Source organism: Acipenser ruthenus, chromosome 13, assembly GCF_902713425.1.
Source record: "Acipenser ruthenus chromosome 13, fAciRut3.2 maternal haplotype, whole genome shotgun sequence".
Lineage (NCBI taxonomy): Eukaryota > Metazoa > Chordata > Actinopteri > Acipenseriformes > Acipenseridae > Acipenser > Acipenser ruthenus.
Window position 1 is genome coordinate 27958638 of NC_081201.1, and position 14219 is coordinate 27972856.

The 14219-nt window shown below is 34.4% G+C and overlaps 1 protein-coding gene across 6 annotated transcripts in view; it reads left to right on the forward strand.

The window, feature by feature from the left end:
- LOC117418229 (poly(ADP-ribose) glycohydrolase-like) overlaps window positions 1-14219 on the forward strand; it is a 54215-nt gene that overhangs the window by 25654 nt on the left and 14342 nt on the right. For all 6 annotated transcript variants that reach the window (XM_034031025.3, XM_034031026.3, XM_034031027.3 and 3 more), the window contains 4 exons: window positions 5512-5591; window positions 6095-6155; window positions 7314-7389; window positions 12549-12696. In XM_034031025.3, the coding sequence (XP_033886916.3) occupies window positions 5512-5591; window positions 6095-6155; window positions 7314-7389; window positions 12549-12696 (365 nt within the window). The remainder of the gene's footprint in view (window positions 1-5511; window positions 5592-6094; window positions 6156-7313; window positions 7390-12548; window positions 12697-14219) is intronic.

The window sequence follows — 14219 nt, forward strand, 5'->3', positions numbered from 1 at the left end:
ATTCTCAAATTAATAAATCGAAGATTGTAAAAAGAGACCCGGGTAGCGTCGGGTAATTTAAAACCTCCGTATTACCTGGGTTTTCGGGTACCTGTGCCGACCTCTAGTTGTGACTAGGCTTGCTACTTTTCTATATTAATTGGTAAAGCTTGTTAAACGTCAAATTGAAATAAATTTATATTTGAGAAACGTTGGTAAAACCACTCGCTATTTTTTATTTTCTTCCCAAAAATAATCATTTAGAAATCATCTCTAGTTTGTATAGTTTTTATACTTCTGCTGTCTGTCCTGTCTCCGTTACACTCTGAATGGCTGGGGGTCGCTGTCAGTCATCCCAGTGGTCTCTTAGTACTGTAGTTTCATCATTTGAAAATGGGGCGCAAGAGAAAAACACTTCATGAATATTGGGCACAATACCCTGGCCGACGGCTGAAGTATCCGCAGCAGGACGAAGCAGGTCCGTCTGCCTTGCCTTACAGTGACTCTGAGTCCGGCTGTGCTGAAGGAGGATAGGGGGAGTTCAGACTCTGAATAATAAGTGCAAGTTAGTTGTGTTCAACTATCTAATGTTTTTATTCTGTGCATATTTTTACTCGTAAATTTATGCTATAAAGGTCTGTGTAATACACGTTTATAAATGTATAGCTCAGCTGTGACCAAACGTTATTTAAATTAGAATGTTGGTAACCATGGTTTTGTTGCATGTTGAATATGATAAAGGGGGTTTGCTAAATTAGACGTTTTTCAAATATTTATAACCTGTTAGTGACACAAAACTGGAGTTTTTTTGTTTGTTTGTTTTTGTGTTTTTGTTTGTTTGTTTTTTTTCATGGTGTACAGTAGGAATCATGGAAAAAATAGAATTAGGTTCCAAGTTGAAATGTACAGGTCAAGCTTTTCAAGAATTTATAGCGGAATACCAATGACACAAAATGCGATGTAAAATGTAATGTATAATATGATGTGAATATAGGCTGGGCTTGTCGTCTCTCATATCTGTCAGCATGATTTAAAATGAATTTGCTGATTTTTGTTTTCACTCGGATTGCAAAGAGGTTTATAATTCTTGTCACTAGGCAAACTAGTTAATCAGGCATAGCAGTTTTATTTTATGCCCCTCATAAAAAGCTTGGAAACTCACTGACAGAATTAAAGTGGCCTTGAGTGGCTGTGGTAATTAAAATGTCACACTGTGCAGTGGAATTAGACTGAAGAATCACTGTTTAAAAAGTAAAGTGGAGGTGGAGCCACTGCATATGGATAATATTAGGTTATTAATCAGCTGGTCCAATTTGTAACTCATTGATTTGTTGTAACTTTTGTAACCTAAAATACAGGATTTCTTATTCTGTGCCAGTTCCATGTTTGGGTAGACAAATCTTCCTAGTCTCTTACACCATTGCAGTGTGAACCGGGCTGTAGCGTTCATCTGTAACTCACTTCTTATAAAAAGTGATCTAGTTGACCTCCAGGTGGCTCCTATGAAGCAGTCAACCAATATTGTTTTCTGAAATAAATGGACACATTTTGTATTTCTTTCGGCAATGAGGTCAAGTGCATAAAGAGAAGATGTAGAAAAACATACAAGATTTTCTAAAAGGCATCAATAAATCCCATTAGCAATCACTCTTTAAGATTCAGGTTTAATAAAGGATTCTGGCATCTCCATATGCTTTAATGTCATCCCATTTCACAATTTCTTTGTAGATTTGTACTACACTGTTTTTTTTTATTTGTTTGAACCTTCAGGCTTATGCTTCCTAAAAGTTCTCACCTATTAGTAATTGCATGAAACAGTCAGCTCAGTTCCACATTAATTAGTTCCCAGTAAATTTTTTCAAATACCCTTTTGCAGATCATCAATGCAACCTCAGTGACACATTTACACACAAATACACACATGTGCTTGAAATGTTTAGTGGGTGGTTGATTGGAGTCGCCCAGATTTTATTTATAGTGGATAGGGGTAATGTGAGAAGCTGTAATTGTATTGGATATAGAGGTACAGTAGTTCAGTAATCTTGTTGTGTATCTTCAGTTTGAGGGGTTTCTATTTTGTGCTTGGTAGAGGATCAGGGTGTCCCCAATACAAACTCTGAAAAGTAAGTGTAAACAGCACCTTAAACTGATAAGAATCTTTTAAAGCTTGCCAAATAAAAAATATAATATAAACACACACTGCCAACATCTCAGTCTTTACGCACGGGATGCCACCTCCGCAATGAAGTCAGCACTTTTGTTTATTAAAAAGCTTATGCTGTGTAACTATGCATGGGGAAAAAAAAAAAATCATGTTGCAACAAAGCTGGAAACTATATTGATTGTTTGAAAAAAGCAGCAACGCAGGCATATCTCTGTTGTGAATATAGGTTGTCAAAGCTTGTTGAGCAACCATGCGGCAAAGCAAAATTGATTAAAGAAACAACAACAACAAAAAAAAACTTGAGGATCTGATGAACTTCTCTGTCGGGTTGATTTGCAAATAAAGATCAGTTTGGGATTCTTGCATGTTGGATTAAGATTTGGTGAACTTTGAAACGATTTGTGTCAGATTGATTTTGAATAAAAGTTTCAATTTGGGATTTTTGTTTTTTGTACTGCATTTTAATTCTTTAATGAATAGGATAAAGCAAAGGCAGAATACTGTATATGTGAAATGAACAGGTACATGTAATTCTACTTTTATTCACAATCTCATTAACTTACTCCAACAGTTTGTCGTTTATTTTTACTGTCCTTTTGCTATAACAAACCCATCGATATAACGAACAAAAGGCTTGGACCTCAACACGTTCATTCTAGCGAGGGTGTACTGTATTTATACACACAATATATAGCTGCAAACTAACGCATTGTAACCATTGGGGATATTTTAGTCCCATTCATATTGTATGGACCTCCATCCATATCTGTTTTACATGTGCTGTACTGTAACTACTTCCCAATTTGTAAGGACATTCTTCAGCATAATTTACTGAGATGTAGGTTATGGCAATCTACTTTTTTTTATAATGTTTAATGTTTTTTGTCTTGATTCCACTATGATGACAATCTGCAACTTGCATGAACTGTTGTGTACATTATTTAGTGAACTACAGTCCTAAGCAATACTATCAAGGTTTTGCTGAATCATGGCACCAAACACTGCCACAATGGAAGCACAGGGTTGACATCATATTTAATATATTTTATAAGAAATAGCATTTCTGCTCATAATTGGTTTAAAGGATTTCTTTAGTATAGAAAGCTTCTGATGTGATTGTGCATCACTGTCTGTATTCAGTTGTGATTTTCCTAATGCAATAAGGGATTTGATTACCATTGATTCTGGAACAGGACTTTTACAGTGAGGAGGTCAGCGGTCCTCTCTGTCAGCATTTAATTCTGCTTCCTTTCCAAATTCTGAGAAAAGAAAGATGTTCGGCTGGCATTTTGACATCATGCATAGACATTCTTGGTTACAAGTATTAAAACCTTGCAGTTAAGTGCACTTTTTAAAATTAGTCTAATTGAGGGAAAGAGACTGCCGAGTTTTGTGCCAGATTTATAGTTCCCGCTAATTTAAATGAATGGGTATCAATTGAATTAACAATTTGGCTTGGTACCAGCCTTGCATTATGTGAGCTGCTTCAGTTTGTATGGTGCTGTTTTGGCAGTCCTGTTGCTCAACCTTCTGTGAAGCATTAGGAGTAAAATAACAGACAATTAAAAACATTTGAATAGTTGTATGTAACTAGTGAATATACTAAAGTATTTTCTGAAGTATATTCATTAGCGGCAATTGGATCCTTGATGCTAACTACAGAATATGTACAGCAAAATGTTGCATTATATAGCGTAAACTGCATGGCTGTCTCAATGCTTGGTTAAATGTAATGAATCGCAGCTGTAACATGCATTTATTTATTTACGTGCTGTTTTAGATGGTTGCTTTTTATGTCTTTGTCTGTGAGAACGTAACAAAACTCTTCCAAATATAAAACTAGTATATAAAAAAGAGTAATGTTTTATTTTGTTACTGGTATCTTTTTATAGTGTTTTGCAGAAACAGCCAATAGAATACATCATTATGTCCTGCCTGTATTCTAACATTAGAAATTAAGAAATGATTGTTGTTTCTATAAATGTTCAGATAGATTAAATAATTAATCGGTGATGCGCTATGCCAATTCCTTAAATTATTTCATCAGGTTTGCTGTCAAAAAAAAAAAAGCGCAAAACAAATCTCATCTCTCATCTCAAGTTTTAATTCTCATTTCATTCTACATGTACAAAATGTGTTTTATGTTTGTGTCTCTTGGATTAATATGGTCTCACAAGCCCCAAGAAACAAAATGTAAAAAATCTGAGCTTTTTGAAAGGGATGTAATTTAACTACAGTAGACTCTTGCTACTCTGTAAGATGTACCATATTAAAAAATGCCTTGCCTAGCTTTTGATCTATGTTTTTGATACTTACTCTTCATCAAAAAGAACCCTTTGAAAAATGATATAGACAGCATGCATACATAACATTGAAATTTGGTTTGTACAGATGCCATCAGAATGTAGTTCATTGAGATAGTGTGATTGAGACTGTGGTTCACATTGTGTAACGGGTTTGCATTAGCAAAAGTCTACTTTGTGTCCAGGATATTTTCAACTTCTCCAAGGAGGTAGAAACACCAACCTTTTGAATTCTGTTTTAAAATGATGTTACTTTTATAATCCCCTTGGACCTGTAATTTTTTTTCTTTACTAAAAAGCTTACATATCCTAAGGGCTGTGTCAAAGGAGTGCATAGCATAGCTGAACAATACTTGGATTGGTTCCATGGACTAAAAGAAAAAAAGAAAACCGTTGCATGTAGGAATTGACTTTAATAAATTAGGTATATTGCCTGAAGGGCTTTTAATGCATCAGGCTTCATTCAGTGATTCCTGGTTTTTTTTGTTATTTTTTTTTTAAAGATATTAATATATGAGAGTAGTCGTTTGTGAGTCAGACAGAATAGAGCTGTCCATCTACCTTGAAAAAACTGACAGCCTGAGGCCCTAAATGGTTCAGCCCCTTAAAAGTAAAAATAGATGTGTATCACTGTTATACAGCCCTTTGTAGTGGGGGGGAAAGGAAACAACTTTCACCTCATGAGGTACTTTTTTAGAGTGGACCTCCACACATCACTAATGGTCCTCAAGGGAATGAAAGCTCTTTTTCTTATTTTTTATTTTTTTCATTATGTTTATATAAGAGCTGTGTAGTGGTGCATGATATCTGCATTTCCATGAAAAGCCTCGGGCAATCCGTTTGTTACAATAAGGGACATGTATAAAGAGTGACACGGGCGTAAGTGAGGAGTAAACAAAAAGGGAAAGGGGAATTCATATGTTGGTTTTTTTTTTGGTTAATATATAACGTCACAGCAATACACATACATGGTTCAGGTATCCACGGCTTGCTGTCCTGCAGCATTAAACAGTCCAACTCAAATTGTAGGGTTAAATTTTAATTTAATATCTTCCTTTGTTTCAGATTATTTGAAGGATCATCGCCAAGTAAGATTGAAAAGCTCAAGACTCTTCTGTGCTATTTTAGAAGAGTCACAGAAAAAAGTAGGTACCTATATGGTTTTATTATTTTGATAGTCACTGTAGTTACCCCTACCAAGATGGAATAAAGTGGTCAGCCATGCAGAGATGTGATATACACAAAATATGTAAATTAAGGCACACATGTTGAGATGAACTAGGAAATGCAGTTTTTTTTTTTCTACAGTTTAATTTGGATGTGTAATTACCACCATGATCATTAGGGAGTTATCAAGCCAAGTTTGGATAAACAAAAAAAAAATAATGTAATGAGTTAGTCAGAGTAAAATAGTTTGTTAAAAAAACAAAACACAGCAAATAATACAGTGTTTAATATTGTTAAATATGTTTCACCACATGATAAATGATTAATGAAATTTGGCATTATCTGAAACGATTTGAAAGGCAACAGTATCCATGTAGATAATGCTATACATGTAATAATATATCACACTGATTTATTTGGCAATGTGCAGTACAAATGCCGTTTCAGAGGATTACCATTTACATGTTCTCCTTTTTTTTAGAACCTACAGGCCTGGTTACATTTACAAGGCAAAGTCTGTCCTCCTTTCCAGATTGGCAAAGGTAATATTTTTCTCCTTGTTTTTTTTCTCTCTTACATACTAGTCACATCTGTAAAAATACATATCTCACCAATCCAACTTTAATTCCATTTGCATAATATGTCTGGAAAGAATATATTGAAAAATGTAGTAATCTTGATTTAATTGATGTAATCAATTATAGATATCCCCCTTTTGAGTGTACACTTGCTTGTGAACAAAATAATGCTTCAAAAACTCATGGTTTAGGCGTTTTAGCTTCAGATAAGTTAAGATCTCCATTTTAGAACAGCAACAACATTTTACACTTTCCCATAATCTTACATATTGGACATTTGGATTTCCTGTAACTCGACAAGTCCTTGTTTGTTATTTTCAAAATGAACTGACAGGTATGTGATTGGAATCAAAGCAAGCATCAAATGAACTGAGTAGATTACAAGAGATTGCGTTCTTCAATTGACCACTGCAGATTCTTCTAACGGTACCATAGCTAATGGTTGGTAAATGGAAGCCGAACCCTGAAGGCATGTAACTAAAGTTATTTTGAAGGCAATCCAACTGAAAGGAGTGTGTGTGTGTGTGAGCGAGAGGCAGACAGCTGACGTGGCATTCAGTTGCCCAGTGGCTGATGCAGAACAAGATTGATTTTGAAAGTTGCAAATGGGGGAAAAAACCCTGCTTGGATCTACAGAATGACCTGCAGGCAAATATGTAGCAGAAAGAGCAGGCTATTAAAAGTAATCCAATGCTGAAAGCAGTACAGCATGAAAAAATAAGTTAAACTATAAAAGGGATAGAACTCCCATTGCATAGCAATTTCAGCTATTCCAAATTTTACTAATGAGCGTTAGGCACTGTGTAAAGATAATAACCGTTTGGTTGTGTGTGTGTGACATGTTTATCAAGCAAGAGGCATTTGGCAAACTGCAAGAAGCTGTGAAGTTCTTGTGGAATTAGAACTACTTGTGAAAAGTATATCAAATAGTATTTTAACAGTTATAATTGGCACATAAATGCTGTTTTAACAGATTACATTTTTCTGAATGGATTTGCAAGTTACTAAAACACAAAAAATGACCTAACTACATACAAAAAGGTTGGCTAATGTAGGACAAATTTGAAAAGGTATAATGTTAACGCCCTGTTTCTTTAGTGCTAATACCGCTCTTTCTTTCAGCTCTAAAAATCAACTTACCAGGCTTCACATCACATGTGAAGGTACTATTGAGGATCAGGGATATGGGATGCTTCAAGTAAGAGGTTTTTATTGTTTCAAAAAATTACAAAGCTCAATGAAATTCTCAATTGTATGTCTTCTTGAAATGAGCACATTAAATCATTGATATCTTTAACAATTCCACTTAACGCATCAGTTTCTTATGAGCAGCAGGTGTTTTTATTTAAAGCAAAACATCAGAGCACTTTGAGGTATTCTAAATCATTTAGACTAATAAAAATGACAGAAAATCGTAGATATGTCTAATTTGGCCTCCAAATTATTGGTGACTTGATACAAAAAAACAACAGGAAAATCCCATTTGAATGCTCTCTTTTTCAAAATAATGAAGACAAGTTGTATGAATTTATAATATTTACCTTTTTCAGTCTGCATTTTGACTTACATTTCCATGAATACTAGAAGCACATTCCTGGCTACATATCTGCACCAATTTTCAGTTTCTCATTTTATTTACTTTGTTTATGGTTAAACAGTAAGGATCAAAAGTCTTTGCTTCCTTCTGAATTACCTGAGAGATAGCCTAGACCACATTCGTGCACTGTGATTTTGCTACACTAATCATTAATAAATTATAATTAATTATATATATATATATATATATATATATATATATATATATATATATATATATATATATATATATATATATATATATATAAAATATAGGACTGATTCTGAAAACCTGGTTGCAAACAGGGATGGTAATCAGGAACTGTAAATTCAGAACATAAATGTTAAAGTACGTCCCACTCTTCAGTGCCCACATTTAGCAAACCCCCTAATTAGATTGACACACGTGTAGTTCATTTTATTGCAATGCAAAGGGGCTAAGCTGTGGAGTTCTAAGATGGTGTTTGTGATAACCAGACTCCTTACCTTTCAAGGTTTTTATGTACTATATACACAAGAGTTGTTTTGTTTTCCTTGCTTTTCAGTGTAGCAGAAAGATGCTCTTTCCTCGGGGAGACAAAGGTGTTGATTATTGGCTTAGTACATGAATGCTTGCTTTTTGAGATACAATATTTAAGCAATTCTTTACTTTATTCAGTATATGGTGTTTAGCTGAAAATGGACTTCCAAAATGGGCACCCTGGGTGCACTACGCTTCTTTTGGGAATTCAGCTCCATGTTTATGTGCCAAAGTATGTGTCAGCTTGAGCAGCCCCTCTCCACTGTGGATCTCTTTCCTTTCACCTTTTGTTTGCCTCTTATTACTAAAATGTGACAGCTGATCGGTACACATGACCAACTCTAGGCACCCTTTGGGTCAGAAACTGATTGTCGGCATGACTGATGCTATGGTTTCATTGGACATGCTGACAGTCTGTCATTGGGCTTGAAATGCTGCCTCAGTGCCCAATAGTTGAGCGACCAGTTCAGCTGGCAGACTGCCACTTGCTGCCGTATTTTCATCTAACAGAGGAGTCATCAGGCTACTGAGCCAAAACTGACAAGCTAGAGACCTGGGTATTCTTAGAACATCTGCAGTAGTTTTGTTTAGAGTTAACTATTTGTACCCTCATCTTGAAAGATGACGTTTAAGGTGATGTGATTTCCATAAAAGCTGGATATAAAAGCTACCGCTTTAGAGCACAAGCAACATTTCAAACTGAAAAATTGGCAGGCTGTGTGTTTTAAACCTTTAATCAGTTGTTTGAAACTTCTAATCCATGCTGTTTGACTGTTGACAACCTATTCTTAGAATATTTCCCAATAACACATTGTAACACATTCTATTTTTGTTAAACGTAATCATTAGAGATCGGGTTGTAACGATTCATCATGTGTCAATGAATCATGATACTTTATTTACATGATGTATTGTACTTGAGGTATGTAACATTTGTATCATGATTCAAGAATAAAAGCACAACATGGCTCACTGTAGATCACCAAATGGCTCCTGAATGAAGAATGTGTTTTATAGTTGGTATGGATACATAATCTCCCTGTCTCATTTCAATTTTGTCTTTTAACAAAATGGCTCTTCATTTAAATTGCCATTTCGTTTTATTATACATCATATAAGTAGCCAATCAGGACAATTACATGTATCGTGATACATATCGTATCACGACCGGCATTTCACGATACATACCGTCATGTAATAATAGCATGTGTTGTGATACATATCGTATCATGACCTCCATATCATGATACATACCGTCATGTAATAATAGCATGTGTTGTGATACATATCGTATCATGACCTCCATATCATGATACATACCGTCGTGTGATAATAGCATGTATTGTGATACATATCGTATCATGACCTCCATATCACGATACATACCGTCGTGTGATAATAGCATGTATTGTGATACATATCGTATCATGACCTGCATGTCATGATACCGTAGTGTGAGGATAGCATGTATTGTGATACATATCATATCGTGACTTGCATATCACGATACATACCGTAGTGTGATAAGTGTACTGCTAATTATAGATATGTGTGTTTTAGTGCTTTAAACTTTATTACAGGACATCTACCCTTTGCTAGGACAGAGATCTGCATAGATTGCTGTGACCTAAGGTGATATTTTAGGAGAAAATGGAAAGCTACTTGGTCTCTAACCTTATTTGCCCATAACATTCTGTATTAAAAATATAGGGTTTCTGAATTTAAATAAATCACTTACCAGCAACCAGCATTAGAGGCCAGGCCTTGGGGAATGAAAATGGAAAAGAGTGCTCCAGTAAAAGAAATAAGGCATTATAATCCTTAAAAAAATTAACAATATGCTTCCAATGAAGTAGTAGTGATGCATTTGCTGGGGGGAATAAGTCCTGTTCCAGAAGCAATATGAATTAGTGGCACTGTTCATGAAAATGCAGGTGGACTTTGGAGGGGGGGGGGGGGGGGGGAGGGGGGGGTGCAACTTAAGACACTGACCCTCAGGCCTCTCTATTTCCCTCATCATTTTAGCATGCTTGAAGGAACTGCAAAGGTAGTTGTTGGAGAGGATGGTAGAGGCCACAACATTTCTCTATATTCACAGCATAGTACACAGTTCTTTAGTGTGACAGGATTGAGATTGACATCCATTTCCTGATGGCAGTACTTTACTATACAGTTTCAGTTTGTTTCTGTTAACTCATTCAGCGGTCGGAGGGGAGACAAAATTGCACCACATTACACGATTATAAATTCAGACTCATTTGGGTGAAGGTCTTTTAAGTAGAATATTTGGTACGAAGTAATGCATTATAGGAATACCTGTGCTGAGTGAAATATTGCTTCTCAATGTAAAGCTAAATATGTTTAAGAAATGATTACCTGAACTCTATTCTGCTGCACTCAGGATGCAGGACTCTTGGCTATTTTCCGAGGGGAAATACTAATAGTATGGGAGGAAGGGCCTTTTCCTATCAGGCTCCTACATTATGGAACTCTCTGCCTTTTTTTGTCAGAGATGCTAGGAGTCTTGCTGTTTTTAAGTCAAGATTGAAGACTTATTTATATACACAGTCCTTTTTATTAGTCTTTTTATTATTGATATCCATTATTATTTATTTATTTTAAATATACATGATTAGAAATGTATTTACTTTTATTTAAAGTAGTCTTTTTATTATAGTCTTTTTTTATGGTATTTTAATGTTTTATTATGCTGTGTGTATTATGTTTTCTGTAAAGCACCTTGGGGTCTATGACATAAGGTGCTATATAAATAAAATGATTGTTGCACAGGATCACTGCTGGTAATCTTTCTTGTATACTATAATGACAAATTAAGGTAATACGTGCCTAATTACCTTTACAAAGAATCCTTAAATTAAATAGCATTCTGTATTAAGGTAGTTAAGCTGATGTTTGCTGAGACTCTGTATTAAGGTAGTTAAGCTGATATGAGGACTGAGGAAGGCACTAGTGGAAACATTTATCTAAGTTGTTGATCTACCACCTGTTAAACTAATGCTTTTCTCCCTGTGATATATTGGGCAGTACAGAAATGCCTGCATTATCATGTTCTCCTACTATTGGTTTACTGCATTTAACAGCATTGATGTAAGAGCAAGTAATAAAAAAAAATATATATATATATATATATATATATATATATATATATATATATATATATATATATATAATCTCAAAACAATAATAGTTTAGTCATTAATCAATGTTTATTATGACAGCTATCTTTGCAACAAAGAAATCAATTGAATTAAATGGATCAATTTATCATAAACTATCCCTGATTGTTCAGGGATGTTTTGCTTAAGGTCTTTTGGTCCATCGTCTTGACTTGGTGATAATAATATAAAGCAGAGTAGTACCTTGCTATAATTAGTCACTGCTAAAGCTTGAGTGTTTAGATCGTAATGTTAGATAGATACAGTGTTTCTTTTTATAATTAGCACATGTCTTGTGTGGTCTGTTTCATTTTACAATGAATTAAATTAACAGCATTTGGTGGACATTTACATGCTGTGGTTGTGACATGATGAGGTAGAATTTCAAAGCATTTTCTTCTATTTTTGTATTCATTCTAGGTAGAGTAATTTTAAGTTTTATGTTTATAAATTAAATGTTCTTAATGAAAATAATCTTTGTTCTGAGTGAAACCAGAGAAAAGAGAAGTGTATAAACAGTTAAGGCTAATTTGCTTTTACAGATTTCCCTAATTAGTGTTTTATTGTGCATGATTTTCATATTTTTGGGGTTTTAGTGGTTTAAAATAAATGTACTGTGAAATTAGCATGCCAACCTCAACTCTTCTCCAGCCGTCCTTGAAAGCATAGGTAGCATTGCTTTTTTTATTCATAACTGCTCTGTGGCTCACAATAAATGCACAAACTTTATTTTCTACTTTTTAAATGACATGTTTAAATTGCTGTTTTATAGATGGTTAGCTGAATGCAAAATCTCAGAACTTTGCAGAAATAATGTTTCAATTTAAAGCTACTACTAAATAAAATACATTTAAGCCAAATAGAAATGAATAGCATGCATATTGTTGAATACTTTAGAAATAACTATGTATGTTACTCTCCCTGTTTTTGGTAAAAACTTCCAAGATCCTTCTCTGTTGAATATACTGTAGCATCAATCTTTTGCAACCTTGTATGCCTCATTCCTATAACAGTAATTTAACCAATTTGTGTATCCTTTTTTCTGCTCTTTTCTCTAAAATGGGTTCCACTTTATCTTGGTTTCAGGTGGACTTTGCGAACCGATTTGTTGGCGGTGGCGTCACAGGGTTGGGTCTGGTACAAGAAGAGATCCGATTCCTCATTAACCCAGAACTCATTGTCTCTCGGCTTTTCACCGAAGCACTGGAACAGAACGAAAGCCTAATTATCACAGGTCAGCTTTCACTGTTTCACATTACGGTACAGGAATTCCCTGTCTCTTGTTACAATCCCACGAGAGACACAGAACATATGTTTCAATCAAGTTGGTAGACAACTGTAAAACTGCAGCAGGTAATGTCAGTAAAAATGAGGCATTACATATATTGATTTATAGATGAATATGATCCAGTTACTTTAGTTATTAATTCTTATATGATCCATAAAATTAAGTTCATCCAGTGGTTTAGCTTTACAGTAAAACCTCTATATCCAAACTTATTGGGATCAGGCGGTGTTAAGATAATTGAATTACAACTTTGAAATTGTTTATATGACTTTCTCAATCAAGAAACCTCCTAAAAATCTGTAATCCCACCCCTTTACCTGTAAATATATAACACACAGTACCGAATTGTTCTGTGAATAATCAATCAGAGAATTTCTTAGCGGAGGATTTGCTCAACTTTCTTCTCCTGGGGCAGGGTTTCATTTAAGAGGATTTGGTAAAATAAGCATAGTCTGCAGATCTCAAGAAATATATGTTGAGAAAATGGAAATATTTAATAGCAATATTAATAAAGCAAATGAACTACATGAAAATAAAAAAATAAACAATTAAAAATCAGTTTTAATACAAATTAAACTGATCATGTTCACCAAAACTAATACAAATAAAATTGTCAAGCACCCTTAATTAATATTTGGTCCAATTAATTAAGTGCAGATGACAAAACATAGTTAGTCTGTAAAATCATAAATTAGATTAAACTTTTCCTATTATAACATTTGATCACCTGGTGGCACTATGTGCTAAGCTCCAATCCTAATCAAACACACCATAGTTTAGCAGAGTCCATTATAAGGTTGATTGTTAATGTCCATATGTGAAGTCAAAATTTTTTTTATTTTAACATCTAATTAACTTTAACCTCAAGTAAAAGAAGCGAAACTGAATTACCCCTGTAATAATGGATCATGGTTCCCAGAGCTTTCCTTTGAAGAAGTAACAATAATTTACCTGACATGAAAATTGATTGTTTGTTCTGTGGTGCTCACAGCAGGCCCTTCAATTGCAGACATGCTATTTTAAACCTCAAGAAACAAGCTCAGCAAGACCCTTGCAAATACGTGCTGCAATCACTCTGCATTAGGGGATGTGTCCTCTCCTTGCTGCCTGTTCAGATGGGTTCCTGAAATTTGCCCCATTTTAACCTGATTAACGTAATTTATTGAATGTTCCGTCTGATTACTGTGGCCTGGTTGTAATCACTGGCCAAATACTTGTAACATTGTATAAAACAGTAAACAGACCACTGTTGAGAATACAGCATAAACAGTGAGTACACTAGATATCTATCTCTATCTATCTATCTATCTATCTATCTATCTATCTATCTATCTATAGTAGATAGATAGACAGATATAGCATATATATATATATATATATATATATATATATATATATATATATATGTGTTTATAATCATGAAAAGTGAATACAAGAAATATCAAAACAATTGGAATTATGTTGCAAAA